This window comes from Scardinius erythrophthalmus, assembly GCF_964197995.2.
Source record: "Scardinius erythrophthalmus genome assembly, chromosome: 8".
Lineage (NCBI taxonomy): Eukaryota > Metazoa > Chordata > Actinopteri > Cypriniformes > Leuciscidae > Scardinius > Scardinius erythrophthalmus.
This window is the reverse complement of record NC_138228.1, coordinates 30,920,118-30,940,272: the sequence shown is the minus strand read 5'-3', so window position 1 is coordinate 30,940,272 and position 20,155 is coordinate 30,920,118. Positions and strand designations below refer to the sequence as shown.

At 43.3% G+C, this 20,155-nt stretch overlaps 1 protein-coding gene across 2 annotated transcripts in view; it reads left to right on the top strand.

The window, feature by feature from the left end:
• The window catches only part of dhx36 (DEAH (Asp-Glu-Ala-His) box polypeptide 36), a 237,501-nt gene that overhangs the window by 134,003 nt on the left and 83,343 nt on the right, over positions 1 to 20,155 (top strand). For both annotated transcript variants that reach the window (XM_081372075.1, XM_081372074.1), the window contains exons 13-14: positions 1,323 to 1,378; positions 1,553 to 1,617. In XM_081372075.1, the coding sequence (XP_081228201.1) occupies positions 1,323 to 1,378; positions 1,553 to 1,617 (121 nt within the window). The remainder of the gene's footprint in view (positions 1 to 1,322; positions 1,379 to 1,552; positions 1,618 to 20,155) is intronic.

Here is a 20,155-nt window from a genome sequence, read left to right as displayed (position 1 = left end):
TAACATGCTATGAAAGGCTCTCTCGCTTTCCCTCGCTCTTTGCTTGTTTGATAGAAAGAGAGAGATTGCATTGAGCCAGCAATGGTAAGAGCTACAGTTAAGGGGGTCGCACACCGGATGCGCAGCGCCGCACCGCGCCGTGCCACGTCTAGGACAACTCGAGGTATCGCACACTGGATGCACACTTTTACAGTTTATGGCCGGCAATATTGTTATGTTTAAGGACATTATGAAATTAAGATAATGGTAAATGGTAAATGGACTGCATTTATATAGCGCTTTCACAGACCTATGGCCACCAAAGCGCTGTACATATAGCCTCACATTCACCCATTCACTCACTCATTCACTCACTCATTCACACACCGACGGCGGTGTCAGCCATGCAAGGCACCATCCAGCTCGTCGGGAGCAGCTGGGGTTAGGTGTCTTGCTCATGGACACCTCGACACTTGGTCAGGTGGAACCGGGGATTGAACCACCAACCTTTCGGTTTGTAGACAATCTACATGAACCACTGAGCCACTGCCACCCCAGTGTCATAATGCCTGTACTATGTTATGATTGTACTGTACAATCAAATACAATCGTTGCTAAGTCTGCAGTCTGAATTCACATTACCTCTGAGCGTCCGTTAACTGAATGAATTGAGAATATCACCTGACAATCTGATAACATCAGCAATTTTCATTCAAGCAGCTGATTTCTGTGAATGAATGTAAAACTAAATGTATATTGCAGCACAGGGTGAAGTCAGTATATACATTAACGACGATTTTAGAAAAATAAATGTACATTCAATGTAAAACTATGTAAATGGCGCTTTGTGGCACGGCAGGATTTTGAACAAGGTCCTGAGCCGTAGCTGGGCGCCGCGGACAGACGCCGAATGGTGCCACCGGTGTGTGTACACTCATAGAGAATAATGTGTTCGAATTTTAAAGACGTGGCACTGCGCGTCCAGTGTGCAACCCCCTTTACAGTGCATCAGAGCATGCTGTGTATCCATTTATATCAATGGGAAGTGTGCTATAAAGATGAAGAGGGAAACACAATTTTCTGCGGACCAATTCACTGTATCCCCTCTTTATTCAAATTTAGAACAGCTCTTTTCAGAACCATTGTCTTAAAGGAGCAACAAAATGAATCAGTTTTCATGAAATAGTGCAAAAAAAAAATGAAACATGAAAGTATGAAACAATAAATGGTCAGTGACCCACTCATTGAAAGAAGTGTCAAAAACTGCATTTTTGGGCACAGCTACTATTGTCTTTACGCAGAATGACAAATACACAGTTCCTCAAATCTCGGTTCTCTTTCAGATCGGTTTATCATCATCCCCCTCCACTCTTTGATGCCCACGGTCTCTCAGACTCAGGTGAGTGTTGTAGATAGTTGTGGCAAGGTCTCTGCCTCCCACAACAGCTCTCAAATGCGATCTTTCCCTCCCATCTGACTGCTGAATTGAATTCGCTAAGCTCTATGTGAAATCCAGCGCCTCAAACTTTCTATAGTGCTATTATTTTCATGAATGACACTTTGCTCCCCTCAGGTGTTCAAAAAGCCACCCCCGGGAGTACGCAAGATTGTGATCGCTACCAACATCGCAGAAACCAGGTGTGCTTGTGTGAATGTGCTCATGATTATACAAATTTTTTTTTTTGTGTGTGTTTTGTGCTTTTCTGTCTGTTGTACTGTATGATGAAAAGAATCTCTGTCAAGATTCAAATAACCATTTGTCAGTTTTGTTTGATAATTAATAATTAACTCTTGTTGCTGCTTTTCTTGCTGGTGCCATCAGTATGCAAAGGTTAAACCATGCAGTGGCCAAGTAGCAATGGAGCCAGCTTATTAAAACTCAACAACACACAGCTTTAAAACAGACTTTGAGCTTTGTCTGTACTCTGTACAAACAAACTCAACAAAGAGTTGAAAGCAGCCTGAATTTGATGGGGTTTCATAAATAAATTCATGAGTGGAGCTCTTTTTAATTGCATTCAGTATCATCAGGCTGTTCTGCCGCTGAAATGTTTGGTCTCTGGTAATAAACATCTGGAGTCTGTGATGGTGAACTTTGATCAGTAATTAGAGATTCATTACTGTTATTTCAGCTTTCTCATATTTCATCATAAATATTGGTAACATTTACAATAAGGTTCTATTTGTTAACACTTTACAAAAATATCTTATTTGTTAACATTAATGTATTAACTATGAGCAATGCATCTATTAATCTTTGTTAATGTTAGTTAAAATACAGTTGTTCATTGTTTGTATAATGTTAATTCACAGTGCATTAACTAATGTTAACAAATACAACTTTTGATTTTAATAATGTATTAGTAAATGTTGAAATAAACATGAACTAAAACAAACTAAGTTGTATCTGTTAATATTTAATGGACCTGAACATGAACTAACAATAAACAATTGTATTTTTTATTAATTGACATTATCAAAGATTATTAAATGCTATAACAAATATATTGCTCATCGTTAACTGATTTTAGTTAATGCATTTACTAATGTTAATTAGTCCAGGTGATGTGCAAAATTTGAGGTGATATGTTCACTTTTTCATAAAAGCATGAAACTTGGTACTTGGTACATGGTACTCTTGTACAGTTTGGGGCCCTGAACATTTTCAGAAATGGAGCCATCGTAAAAACGCCTTGTGGCGGCCATGGCAGCCATATTACTTTCCGTCATAACCAAATTATGTATTTTGTATCATATCTCCTGAATCAAATATGATAACACAGAAAAAGTTATGTCTACCCCCATGTATATAACATCATAAACTGTTCAGGTGAATAGTTTAATAGTGAATTCATGGTTGTGAGAAGGAAATCAAAGTATCTGAGAACTTAGGCTAGACTTTATAATATCATGTCTGTGGTATGCATGTTGTGTAGAGTTTAAAAAGCTTAATCCTTTTGTTCATTAACCTTGACAATACAGTGACTGTAAAGAATAGAATATTCAGTATGACCTTAGCAACATAGCTTAAAAAGAATCTGTCAAACACAAAGATTTACTTAAAAAAAAATCTATATTAGAAACACGTTTGTTTGATTGTTTTGTTGTTGTTGAACCTATTCTTCAATGTTTCCTTCACAGTCTCCTCCACATTGACACAGAGCTGTACACTTTAAGAAGAGTTTTTTTTTTGTTTGTTTTTTTTGTATTTGCAATGCCCCCGGCAGCTTTTCTTGCAACCACAACTTAAGAGTTCAAGGATAGACTGGCTTGCCTGTAGAAGAGTTGACCACAATGGTCTCCAATCGCTTGTGTCCGTCCAACCCAAACTGTTGGAGATTACATATTTGGTGCCCCCTCAAGCGCTTGTCCCCAACAGTGTCCTCCTTGGTACACTGCTCTTTTGAGGTGCTGCACTTTGTAAAGAAAGACTACGCGCCCGCGCACATACACATTCAAACGTGCATGCCTGTGGACTGAACACGTAATGTGCATGTGCATGTGCATGCCATCGCCGTTTTCACAGATTAGCGTTTTTGAAGTTTACGCAGAGATGTGAACGGTATCATTTTCAAAACTCGCTTTCAAGAGCTTGCCGTTGTCGTGTGGATGAACGGCTGGAGTGCATTGAGGGTTTTCTGTTTTCAGTTGAGAACGGTATTGTGTAAGCGGCCCCTAAGTTAATAGCTAATGATTTTTACAACGGAAATTATGCTGGACACTTCATTTACTTAAGCTGTACAATGATTTGTACAACGAGCTGCTGTACGGCCAAAACAATCTTTGTTGAATAAATTTCCTATTATCACTGTAAAGCTGCTTTGAATCAATCTATATTGTAAAAAGCGGTATATAAATGAAGGTGACTTGACTTGACTGCACCAGTGCATCCTTAGTTGGGGAGATTTGCTCCATTCCTTATTCCTTTCTTTGTGAACAACTCAAGACGAGCTTGATCGATGTTGAGTTCGCTGCTGATGCGATCATAGAGGAGAATTGTGAAGAGCTCCACAATGGAAATGACCTCCTCTGGAATGCTTTTTGGAGCCTTTGACAGAGCCATGAAAGCCTCTGTTGCCATGTCATCTGCATTCTAGGTATCCCATGCTGTCTTCTTACCCCTGGTTGCAAATGCAGAGACTGTGCCACAGCCAGTGAAGGCATAAAACATGGGAAGAGCCTTTCAGGACCCTGAGACTTGGCAATCTCATGGCCAGGTATGTATCTGAAGTTCTTGCCAGTCCCAAATGCCACCCACAACTCCTCAATGTCCAGCTCTGACACACGTGCAATGGCTAGAACCCCAATAGTTGGTCCACAGTGCACAGAGTGATCTTTTTAAATCCTTTTCTGCTGCACCGGCTGCATGGAAGTAGCATCCTTGTATGTGCCTCTTCATGTGTGCAAGGGGCAATCTGATCTGATTTTTGTGGGTGAGATAATTGGGTCCGCATGTCTAAACAACTTCTTTGGTAGTCAACATTTCCACAAGGTTCCTTGTCAGAAAGTAAAAGAGCTCTGTTTGTTTTTTTCCACTCTCAGGAAGCCTTTCCAGTTGGTTTGTTAACTTGTTTTTTCCATCCACTCTTGTTCTTGTCCCCTTTCCCCGCTTCTTGGACTTTAAGCTGTTAACTTCATAGCAGTCCCATACAATATCCACTCTGTTGACCCTCTCAAGTTTCTCTTTGTTATAAGGTATGAAGATCTTGCTGGAAAAGTCATTGGAGGTTTTTTGCTACGCCTGGTTTCTGCTGCTGATTTAGACCTCACTGTCTGGGGCACTGTTTCGTGAGGCACTGTCTGGGGCACTGCTTATACTGTTTTCTAGGCAGATCAGCCTTGTTTCCCAAGTGTAGTCCACCACGAAGTGAGAGTGATGGAGGGTAGGCCTGATTTTCTTTTTTGAAGAAGTTTTCTAGGTTCCCGACACGGGTCTGACAGGCAATATAGAGTCTGGAAAACAGTGCACAGTCATTTTTCAGCAAGTTTTGTCTTGGACTGTCCTCTTGTTCCATTTCAAATGGACAGTGATGCCTTTCATGCCCTGCATCTTCTCTGCAATAAAGAGTTTGTACTAGGGCTGTCAAACGATTAATCGCGATTAATCGCATCCAAAATAAAAGTTTGTGTTTGCATAATTTATGTCTGTGTATGGAGTATAATTATTTTCTATATAAATACACACATGCATATATATATTTAAGAAAATTTGTTATTTATATATAAAATATTTATATATAATATAAATATATATACACAGTATATACATGCAAATATTTCTTAAATATATACATGCATGTGTGTGTATTTATATATAGAAAATAATTATACACCTTACACACACATGTATTATGTAAAAACAAACTTTTATTTTGGATGCGATTAATCGCGATTAATCGTTTGACAGCCCTAGTTTGTACTGCTCTTGGCCCATCCTCTCTGCAACCCGAACAGCATCCACAACAACTAGGTCTGCTAATTCTCTTGAGTTCTGCTTCAGAAGGTTGTTGCTGTCCTCTGCGAAGGGGTTTCCCATTTCCTCAATGACATCAACCAACTCACATGTCTTGAATTTCAGCTGGACACTTTTGGCCTGTTCATGATGTCTGTTTTCAGAGACACCCTTATGCTGGGTACACACTACAAGATATTCGAGATGATTTTGGACCAATTTCTCCCCTCCTGACAATGTCAGGTATAGTCCCAATTATCTTGACGGTTCTACAGATTATCGTATCAGATTTTCCTGTGGTATAAGGTGTGTTAAGAGTGACTGAATCTGCTCTGAAGAACGTTGGAACCGCCCCGATCTTAAATCGAATCAGAAATCATGTTGTGTGGGGGGAACAAAAGTGCGCATGCAATGGAGATTATCACGTAAAACGAAACTATACCCAATCAGAAAGTGAGCTGACAGAAGACTCCCCTCTAGCTCATGCTGTAACATGTTCACACCGTCTCCTTGATTTCATCTAAACATTTTTTTTTTTTTTGGACCAACCCAACCGACGCCAAAGAACAAGCGCTGATGAAAGCCGACTGTGTTGACGCTTTAAAACTGCCCGAAAAACTCCTGGCTTGGTGTGTCCCTGGCCTAAAGTGCTCCTATTATGGATTTTTGAAAATTAGCTTTCATACAGTCTGCAAAGTTTTAAAGCTGAAAGTGCATCATATATAAAGTTTATCTCAAAATAAAGAGTCGACTCACGAGTCAACTGGAGTTCAAATCTATTTTCGCGAAGTTCATACATCACAACTTACTACATCTATCTATAAATTACAGAAACGTCTGTCTGTCTGTATGTCTGTGTGTGTGTCTGTATGTCTGTGTGTGTCTGTATGTCTGTTATTTGCATATCTCTCGAACCGTTAGTCCGATGGATTTCAAACTCGACAGGTGTCTTGCTACGGGCAAGAGTAAGTGCAGTGCCAAATATAAATAAATAAATATATCGGTAAAAGAAGCACTTAAAAGGTTGTGCTTTAAAAATAAACATTCTGACATTAGAGGGTTGTATTGGTCAAAGAAGCCCCAAGAAGGTTGTGGTTTAAAAATAAACATTCTGACAACACTCAAGTGGGTCGCACACCGGACGCGCAGCTCAGCGCCGCGCCGCGCCACGTCTAGGACAACTCTCACCTGAAAATCCGTTAGCATCAGCAATTTTCTGATTTCTGTAAATAAATATAAAACTAAATGTATATTGCAGCACGGTGTGAAGTCCGTATATACATTAACTACGATTTGAGACACATAAATGTAAATTTAATATAAAACTATGTAAATGGCGCTCTGTGGCGCGGCAGGATTTTGAACACGGTCCTGAGCTGTTGCTGGGCGCCGCGGACAGACGCCGAAAGGCGCCGGCGGTGTGTGTACTCTCATAGAGAATAATGTGTTCGAATTTAAAAGACGTGGCGCTGCGCGGCACGGCGCTGAGCTGCACGTCCGGTGTGCGACCCCCTTTAGTCAGCTACACTGTTTACTTCTGAATATTATAGTTTGGTTCCAAAACGTGATAAATCCATCTATCTATAAATTACAGAAACGTCTCTCTGTCTGTGTGTCTGTCTGTCTGTCTGTCTGTCTGTCTGTCTGTGTGTGTTAACCACATATTTCTCGAACCGTTAGACCGATGGATTTCAAATTCAACAGGTGTCTTGCCACGGGCACGAGTAAGTGCAGTGCCAAGTTTGACGTTGTTTGGATGAGAAATGCAAAATATATCGTTAAATATATAATTTTTAAAAGGTTGTGGTTTAAAAATAAACATTCTGACATTAGAGGGTTGTATCAGTCAAAGAAGCCCCAAGAAGGTTGTGGTTTAAAAATAAACATTCTGACATTAGAGGGTTGTATCCACTGATCTATATAATGACTGGATAGCTCATGACGTTCTAACTGCCACGCTCTTCCACATATAACAGCGCCACATGGATGCAGAGTACAACATACAGACAGGGCGGGTTACGGCCTGAACTGATGGTAAAATGCGGGACTTATACAATTTGCCCAAGCATTTTTTTTTTTTTTTTTATCTCTCTGTCGATTAGTGAGCTATGCTCAGCAGACACCGTATTCTGGACCGATAGCATCAGTACAGACAACACTGGTCATTTAGACCGACAGCAGCCTGGCCTGCAGGGCGGGAACCTCTAGGTTGTAAAACCTTATAAATGTAGACGGGGAGGCCCAGCCTTCCGCCATACACATATCTTGCAAGGCAATCCCACTTGACCAGGCCCACGATGAAGCCATGCCTCTCGTGGAGTGCGCTCTGACACCCAACGGGCATTGCATGCCCCTGGAAGTGTACGCCAGCGCGATAGCGTCAATTATCCATCTGGATAGGCTCTGTTTCCACGCGGCTAGTCCCTTAGAACGCCCGCTGAATGAAACAAAGAGCTGCTCTGTCTGTCTGAAGACAGAAGAGCGAGACACATAAGCTCTTAATGCCTTGACTGGGCAAAGGAAGCTCTCGTCTCCTTCCTCGTCAGAGACCGGTAGGGCTGACAGGGAAATGACCTGTGCCCTAAACGGTGTATTGAGGGATTTTGGAACATAACCATGCTTAGGTTTGAGTATAACTTTTGAGTCATTAGGCCCAAACTCCATGCACGTTGCGCTCACTGAGAGCGCTGATAAGTCCCCTATGCGCTTCACAGAAGTGAGAGCCAGAAGAAACACCGTCTTGAAAGACAGGTGTTTAAGATCAATTGACTGCAAAGGCTCAAAAGGGTGACCCTTCATGGTTTCCAGCACCGTAGAAAGGTCCCAAACAGGGACTGAGGGAGGTCTGGGAGGATTCAGCCTCTTAGCTCCTCTAAGGAAGCGGATGACTAAATCGTTCCTTCCTATTGACTGACCAAGCGTTGTTCCTGAGAACGCTGCTATAGCCGCCACATAGACTTTGAGCGTGGAAGGGGTCCTGCCCTTATCCAGCAGCTCCTGTAGGAAGGAAAGAACCTCCGTCACCCCACAGTCTGGGGGTGACACACCACGAGCTATTCACCAGCCAGAAAACACCAACCATTTCGAGGAGTAGAGACGTCGCGTAGACGGAGCTCTGGCCTGCGTGATCGTGTTTAACAGCGGGTCAGCGGGTACCCGTTGATGGCCCAGACATGAAGGGACCACAGCTCTGGGTGAGGATGCCAAATTGAGCCTTTGGCCTGAGAGAGGAGGTCTCTCCTCACTGGCACTGGCCATGGGGCAGTGCTCGCTAGCTGCATCACAACTGGGAACCAAGGTTGGTTTTTCCAGAACGGCGCTACGAGTAGCACTGAGCATCCTTCTTCCCTGATCTGCTCTATCACCTGAGGCAGGAGAGAGATGGGGGGAAAAGCATAGAGCGGGCGGCGGGGTCATACATGAGCCAACGCGTCCCAGCTTTTGGAGAAAAATTCCAGACAGTGAGCGTTTTCTTGAGACGCGAACAGGTCTACTTCCGCTCTCCCGAATTTCTTCCACAGCAGTTGGACTGTCTGTGGGTGTAGAGACCACTCGCCTGCCGGAACATGGTTCCTGGACAGTCTGTCTGGTCCTATGTTTTGGAGCCCTGGCACGTGTGCTGCTCTCAGCGAGAGCAGGTTGCGCTGAGCCCACACCAGGAGGCGTTTTGCTAGCCTGTACAGGTTCCAGGACCTGAGGCCGCCCTGGCGATTTATGTAGGACACCACAGACATGTTGTCCAAGCGGACCAAGACGTGGTGTCCCTTTATTTGGGGACAAAAGCGTGTCAGCGCATTGTCTACTGCCAGCATTTCGAGGCAGTTTATGTGCAGAAGCTTCTCCCGTTCTGACCATTGGCCGAAGAACGGTCTGCCCTCGAGCAGCGCTCCCCATCCCGAGGTGGACGCGTCCATGGAAACCACTCTCACTCTCGAGGAAGTCCCCAGGCTTACACCTGATTGGCACCAGTCGTTTGCCTTCCAAGGTTTCAGAGCTGCAATGCATTTCTGATTGACCTTGAGACGAAGCCGACCAGAGACCCATGCTCGGCGTGGTACTCGTGCTTTCAGCCAGAACTGCAGTGGGCGCATGCGGAGCAAGCCCAGCTGAAGTACTGATGATGCTGAGGCCATGAGACCTAGCATCCTCAAATTTCTTGAGCGGGACAGAAGCGCCGCAGCGGAAAGAGTTCGCTGCGCGCTGAATGTCCAGCGTGCGCTGCGCGCTGAATGTCCAGCGTGCGCTGCGGTGATAGACGTGCTATCATGAAGAGCGAGTCCAGTTCTGTGCCCAGAAAAGATATTATCTGCCTGGGGGACAGAGAACTCTTCTCCCAGTTCACTCTGAGACCGAGATTCTCGAGGTGATCGAGCAAAATGGTCCTGTGCTCTACGAGCTCCGAGTGAGATTGCGCTAGAATCAGCCAATCATCCAAATAGTTCAACACTCGCATGCCCCGAAGTCTGAGGGGTGCGAGCGCTGCGTCCATGCACTTCGTGAATGTATGGGGTGCTAGGGACAAGCCGAATGGCAGGACTGTGTACTGATATGGCTGGCCCTCGAAGGCGAATCTCAAAAATCGCCTGTGACGTGACGCTATCTGTATTTGAAAATACGCATCTTTCAGATCTATTGACACAAACCAATCTCCTCGGCGAATATGCGCGAGGTTTTTCTGGTTGTGAGCATCCTGAACTGTCGCTTCACAAGCACTTTGTTCAGTTGTCTTAGATCTAGTATGGGTCTGAGACCCCCGTCTTTTTTCGGCACCAGGAAGTATCTGCTGTATAACCCCCCTTCGCTCTGAGCTTGAGATAAAGGCTCTATGGCCCCTTTGCTCAACAGTTTCAGAATTTCGTCTCGAAGTAGATGTGCTACTTCTGTTTCCACCGCGGTTTCGACGCGCCATAGAGCGGCAAGGGCGTCGGCGAAACTGCAGCGAATAGCCTCCTTTTATAATGTCTAGCACCCATTTCGAAACCCCTGGTAGCTCTGCCCATGCATCTGCATGGATAGCTAGGGGTTGAATGCGAAGCACGCTTCGTTCGTTCAGCAACGGAGGGGCTTCGGTGTGCTGTAACATAAGCGTGGCGCTTATGACATTTGAGGCAGGGGGCGCGCTGATAAAAGCGGGCAGATTGCCCACGCTCGACCCCTCTATGGTGGTCAACCGAGAGGGGGAGGGCTGGGCGAGTCCCGTAGGAACTGTCATGTCTAAGAGTGGATGTGGGCGCTGGATAGCGGGCACATTTACAACACTGAGAGCATTGCTCGCCTGAGCAGAGCGAATGCATGCTGGTTTCGTTTTCACGGAAAGCCTGAGACATGCAGGACGTAGTGTTTGTGGGCACTGGGTAGTGGGCACGTTTACTACGTTTAATGCGCAATCGATCTGAGTCGATTTTATGTGTACGAGCCCTGTGTGAAGGGAGCGCTTCGGTAGGAAGTGCTTCATGGCGTGGGACGCTTTCTGTACCTCAGCGAATCTTTCCGCAAAGTCCTTGACGGAAGATCCAAAGAGGCCAGCGGGAGAAAGCGGAGCGTCGAGGAACACGGTGCGCTCAGACTCGGACATCTCAAAGAGCGTCAGCCACAGATGTCTCTCAGTCACGGTGAGAAAGGCCATGCTCCGTCCTAAAGCCTGTGCAGCGGACTTAGTAGTGCGGAGAGCGAGGTCCGTAGCACTTCTTAAGTCCGGCACGCAGATTGCATCTGGTCCTTTCTCGTCCAGTTTTCGGAGGAGATCGGCCTGTAAAATCTGCAATGTGGCCATGGTGTGTAGCGCTGACGTGGCCTGCCCGGCGGCGGAGAAAGCGCGGCGGAGCAGGGTTGACGTCGTGCGGCAAGCTTTCGAGGGTAGCGTCATCTTAGCGCGCTGTCCAGCGGAGGGCGGGCATAAGTGGGTAGCTATCGCCTCTTCGACTGGCAGCAGGGAATGGTATCCTCTGTCCTTGGCACCTTCGACAGCGGAGAATGCCAGAGAAACAGAAGAGCGCGTTCTGGCCGAATAGGAGGCGTTCCAAGACTTAGCGACTTCTTCATGTAACTCAAGAAGAAAGTGCGCTGGCTTGGACGCAGGCGAAGCGCGTTCCCCGGGCAGAAAATAGCCGTCCAGCCGGTTGTGAGCAGGCTGCTCAGGTGTAGACCACTCGAGGCCGAGGCTCGCCGTGCGCCTGTGCGAGTACGCGCATGAGCTCCGTCTCAATGCTCGCTCTTTTACCTGACGATGCGCGGGGGCGGGGGCGTGAGGTCCTCAGAGCTCGCCCAACCTTCACTGCCTGACGCCAGAATAGAGCAGGAATCCTCTTCTCTCAGCAGGGCTTCCTCGTCAGCGTCGTCGACGGAAGCGGCGGCAGACCGCGCCCGCTGTCCGCCGGGAAGAGAAGCTGACGAAGCCGGTGAAGCAGGCGGGCGAACCGGCGAGCTTTGCCGGCTGGGAGAAGGTTCCGGGACCCGCTGAGCGCAGTGCTTTTTACGGCGCGGTACCACGCGGGCGGGGGTGCAGCCTCGGTGAAAAATGCCAGCCAAGTCCTCAGAGTCGCCATGGGCATAGGCTCGCAATGAGGGCAGCCGCCCTCACGAGCGCGAGAGCTGCATGTTCCTCACCCAGGCAGGAAACGCAGATCACGTAGCGGTCCCCGTCGCTGAGTGTGGCTCTGCACGAGCCGCAGGAAGGCATCTTGAAAAAGACGCAAGCTCTTTCAGAGAGTGTGTGTCGCAGCAGCGAACACACACACAGCACAGAGAATAAAAGGATATAGGCGCCGGATAGCGCAGCAGGAAGGCGATGAAGGCGGCGCGGCCAGCGGCTTCACGACTCGTCCCGCTGAAAGGCTTGTTCAGACGGCGCGACTTCTCTCTGGATCCAGCGATGTGAATGCTTTGCTGAAGGATGAAAAAATCTGATATGTGTCGCCTGCGAGCTGTATTTATAGGCCTAAGCCACGCCCGTTTCGGCGGGACGTGACGCAGAAGGCGCGAAGCGTGCCCATTGGGTCTGACGTCACGCTAGGCCTCGCTCGATAGGCTCACGCAGTTGCCAGCAGACCAGCCAATAGGCGCGCGAGCCGTCTTGCCTATGTCTGTATGCTGCCGCAACGCGCTTTACATTATTGCTAAATTAAGGATAATTTTTGGCATTAATATCTCGTGGAAAAAGGATTTTCCCCTAACGTAAGATACTCTTACGCAGTACGAGAGACCTCTCGTAAGAGAACGACGTTCACAAAAGGATGTAGGAAAAACTGCCCACAGGTTGTAATTCAAGCCCTATTAGTAGTAATTTATATGCAAAATTGTCGCTATGCCCGTGTTGTTTTATCCGAGGCAAGAGCTGCTGCTTCTTCAAAAAACAACGATAAAACAGTCAACAGTAGCCTATAAGAAACCTCAGAGCAGCAATAATCACAATTAAGTGTCCAATAGCGACACCATTTGACAGCTTCAAAAGAGCTTTGTGCAGAGTCCGTTTACCGTTACATTAACCCATACAATTTGTATTATGCATTTCCTGAACATGTACTTGCTAATCAAACACTTTATATGAACAAACTACTAATCTATAAAACACAATCGGTCTACCGACCTTTTACTATTGTGTCAATTGATGTTGATATGCGCGAGGGAGAGAGAGAGCAATAACCTACAGTGCTTGTGATGTTTGAAGGCGGTGAGAGTGCGCGCGCGCGGCCGGGGCTCTCTCTCTCTGCTTGTTCTTATGCGCCCTGTCCACTGATCTAAATAATTCGTTGTTACCACGACTTGAATGACGAACTAATTCCCTCCCTCATTTTGATTTAACGAATTACAACGTGGCTACAATATAATAAAACGAGGGAACAAATTATAACGTGCTGAGGTATTATTAATTCGTGGCTACGAAACAATATTCACCTGAATATTCACCAATTCACAAAAATATAGGTCTTTAGCATTCACTATTTAATTAATAGTATCAAACTGTTTTTCTTACCTGTGAAGATAGCTTTTCAGTGAAGTCCGACTAGTTTTCTCGTACAGCTTTTTATTCCTTTTGCAAAGAAATTGCCGTTTTTTAATAAGCAGGAAAAATTTCCGACTTTAAACAAATACCCATTTAAATGCTTAGGATGTTTGCGTTGTGAGAATGTACAGGGAGACTTTAGATTTAAAAACTGTGTCTCGTTAGGCAATGTTTTTTCAGTCAAATCATAAAATTTCCTATTGATTCAATAGAACGCGTGAGCTCATTAGGGAATACCAATATGGTGGCGCGGTGGCTTCACTGTTTATGACGTCATGAGCTATCCAGTCATTCTATATAGATCAGTGGTTGTATCGGTCAAAGAAGCCCCAAGAAGGTTGTGGTTTAAAAATAAACATTCTGACATTAACACTCTGTCAGCTACACTGTTTACTTCTGAATATTATAGTTTGGTTCCAGAACGTGATAAATCCATTTTGATTCATTTTAGTAAAAATGTGTTTTCTTTACCAAGAAAGTGGCAAGATGAAAACCACTATTTTCTGTTTCAAACTTTCACATAGCATCTTTAGGTTAAAATAACATGTCAAGTCAAGTCAAGTCAAGTCATCTTCATTTATATAGCGCTTTTAACAATGTAGATTGTCTCAAAGCAGCTTTACAGAGATAAGCGTATAATTTAAGGTAACAGAGATTGTTTCGGCTTTACAGCAGAGTTAAGTTATTTCCATCTAAAGTTAGTTTTAATTGATTTGGTTCCGTCGCAATGATCATTTGTTATTAAATTAGGGGCCGCTAAGACGACACCATTCTCTCTACACAGACTTTAAACGCGAACCTGTGAGAAACGCTGATGGCGTTCACATGCGCATTTAGAATGGGTTCTATAGTTATGTGCGTTAGAATATACGCAGGTTTGGAATTCCCTACAAGCCAAGCCTAAACAAAATACTTGTCTTTCCTTATAAATTTTGATAAGGAATTTTATTTTATTTGTTGCTTTGGGGTAGGACCGCAAGACGAATTTTCCCGACAACGCCTTATCTGTAGAGTGGTAGTGGGATCCTCCATAGGGAGAGACTAGTTGGCACTTCAGCACTGCGTTGTCATCGGTCCAGGTGAAGGTCCTTCGTCAGATCTGGATACGGCCTGGATCCGGCAGGCTGCAGGAAAAACCTTGGGATAAACACAGACACTAAAATTAGCGTAGATGCCATTCTTCTCATGATGTAACGAGTACATCAGGATTTTTGGGAAGTGTTCCCGGTTCCGGCTGACCTAATCTATGCAGCATAACATTAAATTATAGAAGTCTATAATGTATTATGTGAAAGCTAGGTCAAAGAGATGTGTCTTTAATCTGGCTTTGAACTGACAGAGTGTGTCTGCTTCCCGGACAATGGTAGGAAGACTGTTCCAGAGTTTTGGTGCTAAATAGGAAAAGGATCTACCGCCAGCAGTGGATTTTGATATTCTAGGTATAATCAACTGGCCGGAATTTTGAGATCGTAATAGACGTGACGGACTATAATGCGTTAAGAGCTCGCTCAAGTACTGCGGAGCTAAACCATTCAGTGCTTTGTAAGTAATCAGCAATATTTTAAAATTTATGCGATGTTTAATAGGGAGCCAGTGCAGTTTTGACAGAACTGGGCTAATATGGTCATACTTCCTGGTTCTGGTAAGAACTCGAGCTGCTGCGTTTTGGACCAGCTGTAGTTTGTTTATTAAGCGTGCAGGGCAACCACCCAGTAGAGCATTACAATAATCTAGCCTTGAGGTCATGAACGCATGAACTAATTGTTCCGCATTTGTCAATGAGAGCATATGACGTAATTTAGATATATTTTTAAGATGGAAAAATGCAGTTTTACAGATACTAAACACGTGACTTTCAAATGAAAGATTGGTATCAAAGAGCACACCCAGGTTCCTAACCAACGACGAAGACTTAACAGAGCAGCCATCAAGTGTTAGACAGTATTCTAGGTTATTACGTGAGGAAGTTTTTTGTCCAATAATTAGAAACTCTGTTTTTTCAGAATTTAGAAGTAGGAAATTACAAGTCATCCAATTTTTTATATCCGCTATGCATTCCGTTAATTTTGTGAATTGATAAGTTTCGTTAGGTTTTGAAGAAATATAGAGCTGAGTATCGTCAGCATAACAGTGAAAGCTAATTCCATGTTTCCTAATGATATCTCCTAAGGGTAGCATGTACAGAGTGAACAGCAGCGGTCCTAATACTGAGCCTTGTGGTACGCCATACTTAACCTGTGATCGATGAGACATCTCATCATTTACTGCTACAAACTGATAACGGTCAGATAAGTATGATTTAAACCATGCTAGTGCATTTCCTGTAATGCCAACATAATGTTCTAATCTATTTAAAAGAACGGTGTGGTCGATGGTGTCAAATGCAGCGCTAAGATCGAGTAACACTAATAGAGAGATACAACCACGATCGGATGATAAGAGCAAATCATTTGTGACTCTAACGAGAGCTGTTTCGGTACTATGGTACGGTCTAAATCCGGACTGGAAATCCTCGCAGATATCATTTCTTTCAAGAAAGGAACACAGTTGTGAGGATACTGCCTTTTCTAATATCTTTGACAGAAAAGGTAGATTCGAGATCGGCCTGTAATTGACTAATTCTGAAGGATCAAGTTGCGTTTTTTTAACAAGCGGTTTAATCAAAGCCAGCTTAAAGTTTTTTGGTACGTATCCTAGAGACAAAGACGAATTAATGATATTAAGAAGAGGATCTATGACCTCTGGAAGTATTTCTTTCAGTAGCTTAGTCGGTATAGGGTCTAACATACATGTTGTAGATTTAGATGATTTAATGAGTTTAGTAAATTCTTCCTCTCCTATAGCAACGAATGAATCAAATTTTTCCTCAGGGAGACTACAATGCACTGCCTGATGTGATACTGTAGTAGACGGTTGCATAGTTATAATTTTGTCCCTGATATTATCAATCTTATAAGTGAAGAAGTTCATAAAGTCATTACTGCTGTGTTGCTTGGAAACTTCGGTGCTTGAAGCTTTATTTTTCGTTAGTTTAGCCACCGTTTCAAATAAATACCTAGGATTATGTTTATTTTCTTCTAATAGGGTTGAAAAATAAGCAGATCTAGCAGCTTTTAAAGCCTCTCTGTAAGTAATTGAGCTCTCTTTCCATGAAATGCGAAATACCTCTAGTTTTGTTTTCTTCCAGTTGCGCTCCATTTTTCTGGCTGCTCTCTTAAGGGCCCGAGTGTGCTCGTTGTACCACGGCGTTGGACTATTTTCTTTAATCTTCTTTAAGCGCAACGGAGCAACTGTGTCTAAAGTGCTGGAAAAGAGAGAGTTAAACGTTTCTGTTGTAATATCTAGTTCTTCTAAGCTATCTGAGATGCTGAGATGATGAAACTGATTAGGAAGATTATTAATAAAGCAATCTTTAGTAGCAGAAGTGATAGGTCTCACATATTTGAAACACGGAGTCGGCTTTGCAGCCTTGGCTAAATGCAAATTACACGAGACTAGATAATGATCTGAGATGTCATCGCTCTGCTGCAGAATTTCAACGGCATCCACATCTATTCCGCGTGATAATATTAGATCTAGAGTATGATTACGACGATGAGTAGGTCCTGACACGTGTTGTCTAACTCCAATTGAATTTACAATGTCTTTAAATGCCAATCCCAATGCATCTTTTTCATTATCGATGTGTAAATTAAAATCACCAACAATTAGTACTTTATCTGCAGTCAATATTAATTCTGATAGAAAGTCCGCAAATTCTTTGATAAAGTCTGTATGGTGCCCTGGTGGCCTGTATACAGTAGCCAGCACAAATCTCAAACGTGATTTATCGTTTACACTATATATTTTTACATTAAGCACCAATGCTTCAAAAGAATTATATTTAAAACTTGATTTCTTAGTGGTTTTGAAACTATTACTATAGATTACAGCAACACCACCCCCTTTGCGTTTCAGACGAGGCTCATGTTTATAACAGTAATCTTGCGGGGTTGATTCATTTAAAGTAATGTAATCGTTTGGTTTTAGCCAGGTTTCTGTCAAACACAGCACATCTAGGTTATTATCTGAAATCATATCATTAACAATGAGTGCTTTTGAAGTAAGCGATCGAATATTCAGCAACCCAAGCTTTAGCATTTGCTCATCTGTATTATAGCTGTTTTTTATTTGTTGAACATCAATTAAATTTTTAACCTTAGTTGGGTTTAAACGTTTTTTGGATTTCCAAATTCGGGGAGCAGACACAGTCTCTATATGATGATAGCTAGGTGAAAGAGGCTCTATGTGATGGGATTTATCTGACCTTGGTGACGAGAGGCCGCTAGCAGACAGTCGGTTTAGCCAGTCTGTCTGCTTCCTGACCTGAGCCCCAGATTGTCATGTTTGAGCTCTAAGACTATGAGCCATATTACTAGAGAGAAGAGCAGCACCATCCCAGGAGGGATGGATACCATCTCTTTTCAACAGGTCAGGTTTGCCCCAAAAACTTTTCCAATTGTCTATGAATTCTATATTTTTTAACATAAAAAATTAAAATCTAGAACTCGGTCATTACTAATCTTATAGGCTATACAGGCACTGGACTAAAATACATTCAATCAGCCATCGCTAAGAAATACCTCCTGAACTTATTTGACGGCGTTTAGCTCACAAAAACTTATTTTGCACGGGCACTTCGCACTTCTCCCTGAATCGATGCGCTTATTCATTTGTGGATGTAAACTGAATCTGTAAGTCTGCTATGCTGTTTACTTCTGGATATTATATTTAATTCTGGAGCACTTAACGTTATCGCTACTGTGTAATAGTAGCCTATGCTATTCACCAACTAAACATATCCTACTCAATGCGTTCACATTCTCTTTCACGGGCATCATTTGTAGTAGCCTATTCACTTTGTGAGTTTACTTTGTGCTTTCTACCATGCACAAATAAAAATGTCACTGAACTTTTGCTGTGTAATTGTAACAATGAGCACTCAAACACACCAAACCAACAATTACTAAAAACACACTTAAAAACTGATTTTGCATGGGCATTTTGCACTAGTTTGTATAATGCCCGACTACGTTCTGCATGGACAGGACATCTTTCTGTAGCTGTAGCTTATCATGTGGCAAGACGCTCTGCTCTCCACTGTGAAAGTAAATTCGGTTTATTTTCACTTCCAAAGGATGAGGCAGTGAAGAATCAGTGGTTAAAATAAATCTTTACCACGATACCACAGCAGTATAATCCCAAACTTTTGCTATGTGTCCCCTTCATTTTACTGACAACTGCTTCTCAAATCTCGGAGTTCAGTGCAGGATTCGCAAAACACTTGCTCTAGAAAGATGGGTCAGTACCCAGCTTATTTGGACTAACTTGCTCCTCAGAATCACAAGTCAAGTCACCTTTATTTATACAGCGCTTTTTACAACACAAATTGCATCAAAGCAGCTTCACAGTGATAACATGAAAATAATACATCAAAATACAATAATACAAAAAAGTTTGTTTCTAGAAGAAAATTGCGTCATCGTCCACCTTAAAGCTATAGTAGGTAATGTTGGAGAGCTAGCAAGATTTGAAAGCGGCACCTCTTCTAAGCTCCACCCCCTCTCGTCAGTACTCCGTCCAAAGCTACGCCCCCACAAACATGAACGCGCATCCACAGTCGGAGTCAGCTGCAGGTGACAGGAAAGCAGAGTATTTTTGTCATGTTGGAATAAATATTTTGAAACGATAAATGCCTTTCCTTTACCATTTCAGCATAAACAAGCTATTACTTTTCTTACCTCCTTACATGCTAAATGAATAATGACAATGAATGTGGTATAACACTTTTTGTTTTATTTAAAAAAAAAAACGAACAAGGGAGACCTAAGAGAAATACTTTTTTACACAAGTGTCTGTACTTTCGCTGCTTTTGATTGTCATAAACAATCTGTATTTACATATAATAAATAAGAAATAAATATATATAAGAAAAGGAGTGTCCAGGGATGGCTGACAGGTCAGGCTTTGCATGAGGCGTCGTCTGCTGTGGTGATCTACTCCTTTGGCAGTGATTTACCTTTAGGAAGAATATCACAATTACACATCTGACAATAATTACTGCATCTCAAAGACACACAATGAATGACAACAAAACTTTGTTTCCATTTCACACAGTAACAAACATTTCTTCTCGTAGCTAACAAAACACATATGCCACATCACCACAGTTGTCCCGTTTATAAGCAATATTAACGTCATTTTATCACAATTATAATGCAGACACTTGCGACTATGGCTGTGCAATATGTTCAAAATGTCATGTCCTAAAAGTCAGATAAGCAGACCTGTAACGCAACACCGACAGAGAAGCTAATGTTAGCATTGGGCTAATACTAGCTACAAAAGTAGCTACGTTGCCTAACGTAACATATATCATGGAAATAACAAATCCCCCCGAAGCAAAACAAATAATTACCTGTTCAGCAGAAAGAACGCAACCTCGGCATCGCTTTTCATCGCTTTTGCTCCCTCAGTTGTCTCCACCATTCAAATGCTGCAATGTTGACGCAAGTTTGTCCTCTGGCTTTATCCAGTGCCTGTTTCGTTGCAGCCTTTTCTGCCTCCGATTTTCTTTTTTTTAGGCTTTTTATCAGGGGGAGCAGTTACCAGCAAAGCTGGCATTGGTAGATTTTGCTGCATTTTCTCTTCCATTGTGCCGCAAACTCCTGCTTACTCGGTGT